Here is a 10,177-nt window from a genome sequence, read left to right on the forward strand (position 1 = left end):
ATCTTTTAACTTCAAGTACAACTAATTACACTCATGAAAAGGAGTTATAGGGATATTGGGACATTTTAGTGTTTCATTTAAATGTTTATTCTATGACACATCTGAATTTGTATTTTTTTGTTTTGTGAAAATTGTTGTTCCCCACATTTCATTTGACTTGTATTGCATATTCATGATTATATGCACCCATATCCCAATTTCCCTAACTGGTTTGGAGTGATGTGGGTAAGTCAGCAAATAATATTGATCACTACACTGTTTGACATAAAGGATTTGTTTAGTTCTGATTAGCCTGTGGTGTTTTTTTTTTGTTTTGTTTTTTTTTTATCAGTTAGTATTTTATATCCAGTTAGTATTTCTGATTCTGATTCTGTTGCAAAGTTTGAATTTATCATTTTATCATATTATAGTATGATATGTAGTATGGTATATAGTTGTTAATGGAGAATTCAGATCATTTATATAAGCAAAAATAGCAATATTGCACTAAAAGTAATTGTCCTGCACTCACAATGTAAAAACTGTACCAATGTAATGTAATTACTTTTTTTTTTTTTTTTTTTTTTTTTTTTACAAAAAAGTTTAAGTTTTCAGAAGGCAGCAGCAAGGCTTGTGTCAGTGTTTTGTTTTGTTATAAATGACCTTATTGGATTATCAATAGCAGTACATTAATGTGCAAACAGAATTCAATTTTGCAGTTACTGTATAATTTGAACCGAGCTCATCTGAAAGTTGTCATTGTAGAGATACCTTCTTTTTATATCTGTATATAAAAACTGCATTTGCAACTTAACAATTAACAACAGCCATTGATCAATAAATGGATCAGGGTAGTAATCCCCGACAGGAATATACTGAGGTAAAAGTATAATAATAATGGAGCTCCACAATAAAGAAAAGAAAAGAAAAGAAAAGAAAAGAAAAGAAAAGAAAAGAAAAGAAAAGAAAAGAAAATGCATTATAAAAAATGTCCTTTCTATAACATTTAATGGCAGCGGATCCCTTTTATTCTGAAGGCGAAACTATGTGGGACATATCTACTTCCGCTTCGGTTGTCTGTTATGCTAGCGGCTTTTCGTAGCAGGTCGCAGGTAGAAGAATGGGGAAAGATGACTTTAGGTGTATTGAATGTAACGAAAAAGCATCGGAGTTGCACAGGGATTACAGTAACGGCATCCTGAAGATAACCATATGTGTGCGTTAACCATTAACGTGTTGGTGTTGACTGTGTTTGGTTTAACATTATTGTTTGTGATGAAGATGCTAGCTAACATGAGTTGGCTCAAATACATAACCTGTTTCCATGTCTTACTAAGTTACAGCCTACTGAATTACTTTATTTGTTTAACGTCAGCGACGTATAGCTAATAATACGTCTGTGAATCTAACTGCAAAGCTACATTTCCACATAATGTCGACATTTCGTTATGGTGACACCTGTGTGTGGCTGCACTGGTTCACCTGGTTGAATGTAGCAACAGACTCGAACCAACCGACCTGATTCCTGAGTGTGTCACAAATACGTAGACACAACTTAGGCAACATGGCTTACCGCTTTGACAGTAATCATTAACATTAGTGTCATCCCAAGGCAGCAACGTGGTAATAATAGCTTTAGCTGACTTTGTGTGTTTGTATTTTGCAGGAGTCTTGCCAAAAGCCAGTGGACAAATACATTGAATATGACCCAGTTATCATCCTGATTGATGCCATTTTGTGCAAGACACAGGCGTTCAGACACATTTTGTTCAACACAAGCTTGAATGTAAGTAATATCAACTGCTTTCACCTCATTGAACGTGGATAGTTCATCAAGATAAAAACTGTGATTGCATATGTGGATGCTGTGTGTTCATGACAGGCCCTTTTGCTGGACACATAAGTCATCAAAAGTAATGGGATGCTCAATTGACAGACCTGCAGGATTACACACATTGCCCTCATACTGTCGTGTGCGCTCATGTTTTCTTCACGTGTGTGTTTCTTCTCCTCCGCCTCTGCAGATCCACTGGAAGTTGTGTGTGTTCTGCCTGCTGTGCGAGGCCTACCTCAGGTGGTCTCTGCTCCATGGCTCCGAGCAGAGCAGCGACCCCGCCGACATCATCAGGTACACCAAGGAATGGGAGTTCTACAGCATGTTTGGACTGGCCAGCCTCGGTAAGACGGTGACATTTGTTTGAAAAATTGAAAACCATCCATCTCTCTCTGACATGTCCGTCTGTTGGTTTTGTAGAGCTGTCGGCGTTCTGCGGCGGTGTGCTCTGCTTCCTCTGGGCGGTGGTGGGTCTCCTGCAGAGCAGACCCCTGGAGCTCAGCCTGCTCCTCAGAGGGCTGCTGCTGTCCTGTTATGGCAAAGTCCTCCTGATCCCCGCTGTCATCTGGGAGCACGACTACTCCCCGCTCTGTCTGGGCCTCCTCAAACTGTTTGTGCTCACCTCAAACTCCCAGGCTATCAGAGGTAGGAGGATATGCCAGCGTTGTTCAATCTTTAATCTCATTTTTCTCTTTCAAGGATCAACACATTTTTATTGCATCGAACACTGACCAAGAAATTTTGAAATTGAAAAAAGTCAGGAGTCACTTACTTTTTGAAGAACTACGTTGTCCGAAGGTAGAAGCTTAAACCTGGTGAGACATGAGGGAATGACCAGTTTTATTCTTCAAACAAAATTTGAAAGCACCAGCAGGTGGCAACTAACTCTGATTTCTTACCTTGTCCATTTTCTTTCCTCAACTCCAGCTAAACTTTGTGCAGCAAACACTGACGTGTCGTTGAGTGGTTGTATGATTTAGTTTCTGTCGAAAATATTTATAGAAACGAGTTACAAAATGACTGATTGGTATAACAAAGTAATGAATGAAGTCTGTTCACTGCTTTATCTTCAGTCTTCTCAATATAAGAAGTGTTTTTACAAGTTAATTTAACAGCGTTCTGCCACACTAATGTCTTGTTGACCTTGTTTTTCTTCAGCGTAGGACTGAAACTGTCAAAACCAGAAAGAAAGAAAGAAAGAAAGAAATACATTTGGGGAAAGATGCGGAATGAAAATAATACAGATATGAATAAGTAAATATATAAATTCAAGTAAAAATGAACACATTGATAAACAAAATGGGAAAGTAAATGAATACTTAAATGAATACAGAGGTAAATACAGAGGCTAATGAAAGCAGAAGCATCTATGTCACATTTTATATGTGAAATAATGGCTGAATTTATAATGGCATATTAATTGACTTCTTATTTATTTATTTATTTATGATTTGAGCAGTTGCTGTCCTCCATATTTTACTACTGTAGTTTGTTGGTACAAGTGGGGATTTACACCGTAATTTTTTGGTGTTTGATTCCACATTTTTCAGAGGTCCTGTAACTTGCACGAAAACAAACACTTGTGTGTGTATTCATAATCTCCTCCTCCATCTCTCTCCCCTCTATCCCTCCTCAAGTGATCCTGAACAGCAGCAGACGTCTGTCACTGATGGCGGTGTGTGTCGGCCTGCTGTCAGAGACCTGCGTGGCTCAGGCCTGTAAAAAGCTCCCGTGGAGCGTCCAGGACGTTTTGACGTTTGATTGATGTCAGACAAATGCCACTTATCTCAGGGACGATGAAGAGATCGTGGATGCCAACCTGTGCAAGAAATGAACCTTCTGCCCGCAGAGCTGGAAAATTACAAGGACATTTATTTTATAAGTTTTGTTCTTCCGAGGTCCCAAAAGGAGACCGCAGAAGAGACAATGTTTGTTTTTTTTTCTCCTGTGCTCTTTTATAGAGAAAAAGATCCATCTTCTTCTTGCAGCGATGTCGAAGAAGCGGCAGCCCTCTTTTTGTTTTTCGTTTCAAGATTCCCTTGAGATTTGTGTCTGTCCCAGAGAGGAGCTGCAGTATGGGAACATCCCCTGATTTAAATTACTCTCATTCTCAGGGCCACTCTAAACACAGACCCTCAGGTTGTAATTTGACAATAACTGCTTCTCTGTCTGGACAGGAACCAGCCGACACTCTACACATTCTTTGGCTCACTGGTGAAACACTCATCGTAACTCACACACACACAGAAACAGACAGGATATATTGTCAGAACAAATGAATAACTTAATAAAACAGACACAACATTGACTTTTTATAAATAATTTATTGCAGTGTTGAAAGCCAGTGATGAGAGAGAATGGTCAATTGATGATTTAGTCTATTAAATGTTTGGATAATGATTTTGATACCTGAACTTTGCAGTCAAAACCGTTAAGTTGCAAACATCCATTGAAGACACTGCTGGGAAGTAGAAGAGTTACTGATTCCAGCATTAAACGCAGTATCAGAGGCATTTCCAATAATCGGATCAACCCTAATCCTTACTTTTTCCCATCATGATTGAAACTAATGAAATTCTATGAGGTGAATTGCGAATTAAGACGGGGTCCGCCATTTATTTGTTGCATTGTTTTAGAGAAGGTTGAGCAAAAATTCCACCAAACTGCAGCAAGAATTTCTTCCAGGCATCTGAGTGACAGCAATCATTGTAGAGCTTCAGCGGGTAAACTTTACAAAACCTCCCCGGAGTGTTTGTGCTCAATTAGTAAAGTAAACGTCTGGAGCAGGCCGAGTGTCTGCGGAATGAGGAGAATTTGCTCTCTCGCGCAGTTACCTTTGGCGTAAAAGAACGGACAGCTGAACCTGCCTCGCCCCCTCCCAGGAGTCTTTGCAGGAGTCGTGCGGTTATTAAGAACTGCTGCACAGCCGGCCGGACACGTGAGGGGAGGCGAGGCGGGATTCTTTCTAAACAAAACCATCTGACAGAGGACACCCCCCCCTCTCACAGATGTAGGGACCTCCTCTCAAACAAGATCACGGATAACGGCATTCAAATTATCATGGAGAAATTGACTAATTAATCATTGTGATAAGCCATTCGTTGATTTGAGTGAACATTCTCTGATCTGAGCCTTTATATATGTGAATATTTTCTGGCGTCTTTACTCCTCTACGACGGTCATCTGAATTTCTTTTGGGTTGTGGACAAAAAAACCCCAGACATTTGAGGAGCGTCGTCTTGTTAAAAGCTGATCAGCATTTTTCTGACATTTTATAAACCAAACAATGAATCGGTTAATTGACGATGCGCAAAGAAAAATGTGATCGCTGCAGTCCTAAGTTACCATCGAATTAACAGTGGCACCAAAGAGGTGACTGTTTTTGTCCGATATCGCTGCAATTGTTCCCTTCTTCATTCTGAATTCGTCCTCTTTCTTTTGTCTTAATAAGAAGAGACATTTTCTTTCAAAGTGCCTTCTTTCAGTTTGCTGGTTGTTTAGCGAATCAGCGCTTCCTCCGAGCGAGTTATTTATGTTATTATCACGAGATGACAACTGCTGTTTGCCAGAGATAATGAGATTTAGTAGATGAGGCCATATAAGACCCAAATCACTGCAGGAACAACTGCGTCATGTGCGGCAATGTCACGAACGAGAGCATACTGATCGTCGCATCACCGTCAGACCATCATGAAAGAACAAAACGCTCACCTGCCCACCTGAATGTTACCTCGTGATAAAGACGTAAATAACTTCTGATCACAAGAATAAAAATACGATTTAAATCATTATCATGGGAAACGGAGGGAATGACACGTTTGACCAGTGGTTGTTTAGGGTGTCTGTTGTTGAGAACAGTTGTTCATGAATATTTCTAATAGTTAAGCCATAAAAATGTTAAAATTCTCCCTTTTTTTTTGCCTCCTCATACATTTTCAAACGACCTGATGCTGCCATTGATTTCACTGGGCTTCCGGAATGTTTCTTACTGTGTTCAAGCTCAAGTCCTACGTGTGATATTGCGTTTCAGACTAAATATCCTAAATATTACATGATGTTTCAAAGGAGATCTTCACGTTTAAGTGCACCTCATTTATCTTCTGCTTCCTACTAATGTTTAAAATGAACTGCTGTTGAAATAGACGTGACTTTATGTTACAGACGAGCCCTGAAGAATTGGCAGTGACTAACGCATCTGAATATAAAACTATCTTGTTGGGCGAGTTTGGGTTGAGCTCGCAGAGAAACACTTAAGTTTAAATGTTGCTCTCTGAACTGTCTGTCACACAAATGTACGAGGAGGAAAATAAAATATTTCTATTTTTTGACATAATCACTGAGATTTGTGTGCGATTATTGATTTTGTGCAAGTGTGTCTGTGTGCTGCTTCTGCACATGGATGGATACATGTTGTTACAGGCCTGTGAATAGTTAAGAGACAGCACACGGACGTGGAATGTGGCGTTTGGAGTCCTCGCCCTGCTGCAGCCTCTGCGGAGAGGAACGCGGCCCGGATCGGTGTAAACACGGAGATGTCAAAATCAGCTCGACCGAGACAAACAAACATCTCAGTGTGTCAGAAATAAACCAGTGTGTTTGTTTTGTTTTTTTTTATGGACTCACACAGCAGAACGACGGCAGAAAGCTCGACAAAGGTTCAAGTCCAGTGAGGAGCTACAATTGAAAACATTCCGTCTAAAAAATATTTTTGCTCATTCTGAATAAACGCAACAAACAGTTAATTTGAATAAAAGAAACCATTTTAAACATAAAATAAAGAATAGAAAAACGTATATGTACTCAAAGGATGGACGCTTACTGTACTGACCACAGTTAAAGGATGAACACGTGTGGGACTAATCATAGGAATCGACGACCTGTGTCCTGTTTGCCTAACTCGTCAACACAGTGGCCCTATCTCCTGGACAAAATGTTTCTAAATGCGGAGTCTGGAGAGTGTTGGTCAATTACTGTGGCATGCAGTGGTTTAATCTAAGTCGGACTAATCAGATTACTGGAACAGCAGTCACCTCGCAGCCGCTCACCAGGTCTGGACCGGTGTGAGCGCCTGAGGACGGGAGCTGGAGGGAGAACACGACCTGAAGTCTGCTGTCGCCAGAAACCCTCATGTGTCGCTGAAAATATATTGTTGTTTCTGCAAAAGAGTTGTCTTACCTAACTGGTGCAGACATGAGGTCACAGTTGATGTAACTTTTCACCTTTCTATTGACCCAGTCCCTAATTTCAAAAGTTGACTAGTGGCATTCATGTTGATCTGTTAGCCTGTAGCTAACAGTGAAGCTGCCCCTTTTCGTTTAAAAATCTGAGTGTATTTGAAAGAGGAGATTTTCAGTTGGTTTTAATGCAATAAATATGCACGCTATTTTTTATTTTGGTTTTTCCATTCAAAAAAAGCAACTTAATTGTGTCGTATTTAGCCCGAGATACGACACATTTAAGTTCTCTGTGTTAGCCATGCTAGTTGCTCTGACAGGCTATACGCCACTTCAGCACAGCTCAGCTTTGACTGAGTGCTAATATCAAAATGCTAGCAACCTTATAACAACAGCAGTCTGTTTTTAATAGTTTAAATGCCCCTATGCTAGCCATCTTAAACATCTTAGTCCAGCATGCCAGCCTAGCATGCAACAAATTAGCACTAACACAACACAGGCCTGCGAGTAATGCTGCATTCACATGCTACTGGATGGTCCCACTTCCCAAATTCGGAAGTTGTTTTTCCTAAATCTTTGTGTTCATGTGAAATTAAAAGTCGGCCCTGCTGGAAAAACCAGCGTAGAGCAGCACCAAAACCAGCACAGAAACGCAACAAATGACCAGCATATGTTGTGTTTCCCAGTCGGATACACCGTCTTCCGATTATTCTTACACCCCATGAACGCACTAGGCTGATTTTTTTCATAAACCAGGTTTTTAGATGTGTGCTTTATTGCATCCTGCTCAGTTGACTGTATCTTTATCTCATCGTGTTCATTTCTTGTTTTCCTGAAAGCCGTTTAGGGACAGATGTTGCAAATTAGCCTCTGCTATAAACACTATGACACCTGCGTCAGACAGTTTCAGTTTGTCCAAGTATAAAGTACTTTACGTGTCCCTATCAAATAAACAATAATTTTAAAAAAAACAAAACAAAAAAAGGAATAAACACATCATTTTCTTTTCTTTAGATGGTGATACAGTGAAAGGATCAACAACGTGCTCGCAATTCATTCTGAGGGAAACTTGAACATTCGTCCCAAATGTTACAGCTGTCCCTTTAAAATGAAAAGATCAACCTCACAGTGTAAGACTTCAGGATTCATCCTCCGTGGATAACGGCTGGTGTGTTTAATCTATTCCTGGGCCAAAGTGGTGGACTGACCGAGCAACCACTATCTTAAAACAGACAGGAAAACCCCTTCACGTCGCGGCGTCGGTTATAAACAGTGCATTCAAAGCAGTTCCAGAGCAGCTGAGTCACTGTGTCAACAAGCAGCAGGCAGAGCTGCATGCAGACACATGGATATCCAAATTAGGTTGAACATCAACCAGTGGTCATTTGTGTGTTTTAGTCTAAAAGAAACAGGCCTAAAACACAAATAGGTCACATCACAGCCTCACTGAAATGAAGTAGAACAACACAAATGAAACAGGAGGAAAAGCTCCAACAATGTTTTATAAGAATTATCAACAATAATCAGCGTTTTGGCGACTGTCAGTGTCTGTGCTGACGTGATGGGCAGGCGTTCTGCCTCGCTCTGATGTGGCAATCTGTCCCGGCCCTCCCTGCGGAGAGAGAGAGTGATGCGCACCTTGGATTTGCTCTCTCAATCAAGATTATGATAATCTGCTCTAATCTCCCAACAGACGCTGGGGCGGCCGGCACGAGAGCAGAGCACAGAGCGGAGAGAGGAAGACGACACGGGCCTCAAATGATGCACAACTGTCTGCAAAGACAGCCAGATGGAAAGCTTTCAATGGATGTTTTCAGACATGAATAGATGCAGTTAATCATTTACTTGATGTCCGGTAAGTTGCGGTCCAGCTCCAGAGCACTTTGACTGGTCAGCACTGGTCACAATGTCCTGAATTCCTGAAATCCTGAAGCTTTACTGTTCATTTAAAGATCCAAATGCTGTTTAAGGGGCTTTCCTAAGACTGTCAAGAAGATTTGAATGCTGGGTTTAAAAAAAAACAACAACAAAAAAAAAAACACAGTGGCTCAAGACATCTTCACGGCCAGACACAAAAAACCCAACAGCACAGTCAACGGGAGTAGCCAAAGAGTTCAAATAAACAGTACAAAATGACAAAATAAGCAATGAATGAGTAAAAGTCTGTGATCAGTGATTAACTGAATAAAAAGTGTGTTCATCGAAAGACTTACAGGCTACAAATTACGCAACAATGACCTCTGCCAGTGCAACTCTGAGACACATTATGACATCACATATGTCACATTTGGGATTATCCTTGCCGATGCGTTCACACGTAAGCAGCATTTTTGCAGTAAAGCTAATGCAACCCTTTTTTAATACACTACTGAGTGGTTTCACTTGCTGTATAACAATGCCTCAGATTTAGTATGATCTTTATAGTTGTTTTGGGGGAGTTTTGCTTTTTTGTTTAGTTTTAAAGGATTATTTCACCACAGAATTGACAATTGAGTCATTGCATACTCACCCTCACCTTGATGGAAAGTCAGGGGGAAGTTCCGTCGTCCACGAAACATTTCTGACGCTTCACAGCAAAACGGCGTTCCGAGCATTCTCCTGAACAAGTGAAGTAGGTGTTTTCAAAATGTAAAAACAAAATACAACCAAAAATAGAGAAAATGGCTTCATACAGCTCATCTGGCATCATTCAAGTCCTCCAGAAGGCCAGAGTTCCCACACTGATTTGAAAAGATGTTATTTGTTGGATCTTACAAAATCGTCACCGTTGCGGGAGCACAAGTTTGATCATGTGTAAATTATGTCGTTTCAAATCAGTCTGGGACCTCTGGACGAGCTGTACGGAGCCACTTTACATTTTTTTTTCCAGTCGTGTCGTTCGTGTCCTCGTCTGCTTCAGTTGTTTAGGAGAACGCTGCAGCTGCTGTTCTCGGCGTTTCGTGGTCCGCGAGACTTCACCCAACTTTTCACCAGCGCGACGTTGAGACGGTAATGACTGCATTTTCACTTTTGGGTGAACTCACCCTTTAATCTGCTGCAAGCGTTCAGATACAGGAAGCAGAGCAGAAAGGTCAAGATGGATGTGCAGCTACAGCTTTAACATAACAAGCATGTCAACAGGCCGTGTTGGTGCTCAGTGAACAACAGGGCGGACCATCAGCCGTCACCGCTCGCTGTTGAATTGCTTTAA

The 10,177-nt window shown here is 40.8% G+C and overlaps 1 protein-coding gene across 2 annotated transcripts; it reads left to right on the forward strand.

Moving 5' to 3' along the window:
- The first annotated feature begins 26 nt into the window (after nucleotides 1-26).
- On the forward strand, nucleotides 27-6,144 carry arv1 (ARV1 homolog, fatty acid homeostasis modulator). 2 transcript variants are annotated; one of them, XM_037085970.1, is made up of 5 exons: nucleotides 27-225; nucleotides 1,646-1,765; nucleotides 2,004-2,157; nucleotides 2,234-2,458; nucleotides 3,451-6,144. In XM_037085970.1, the coding sequence occupies exons 1-5, from the start codon at nucleotides 181-183 to the stop codon at nucleotides 3,576-3,578; spliced, it is 672 nt and encodes a 223-aa protein (XP_036941865.1). In that variant the 5' UTR covers nucleotides 27-180; the 3' UTR covers nucleotides 3,579-6,144. The 2 variants fall into 2 exon arrangements, with proteins under 2 accessions (XP_036941865.1, XP_036941864.1); XM_037085969.1 differs by lacking the exon at nucleotides 27-225 and adding an exon at nucleotides 1,038-1,195.
- The last annotated feature ends 4,033 nt before the right edge of the window (nucleotides 6,145-10,177 follow it).

Source organism: Acanthopagrus latus, chromosome 22 (assembly GCF_904848185.1).
Source record: "Acanthopagrus latus isolate v.2019 chromosome 22, fAcaLat1.1, whole genome shotgun sequence".
Taxonomy (NCBI): domain Eukaryota; kingdom Metazoa; phylum Chordata; class Actinopteri; order Spariformes; family Sparidae; genus Acanthopagrus; species Acanthopagrus latus.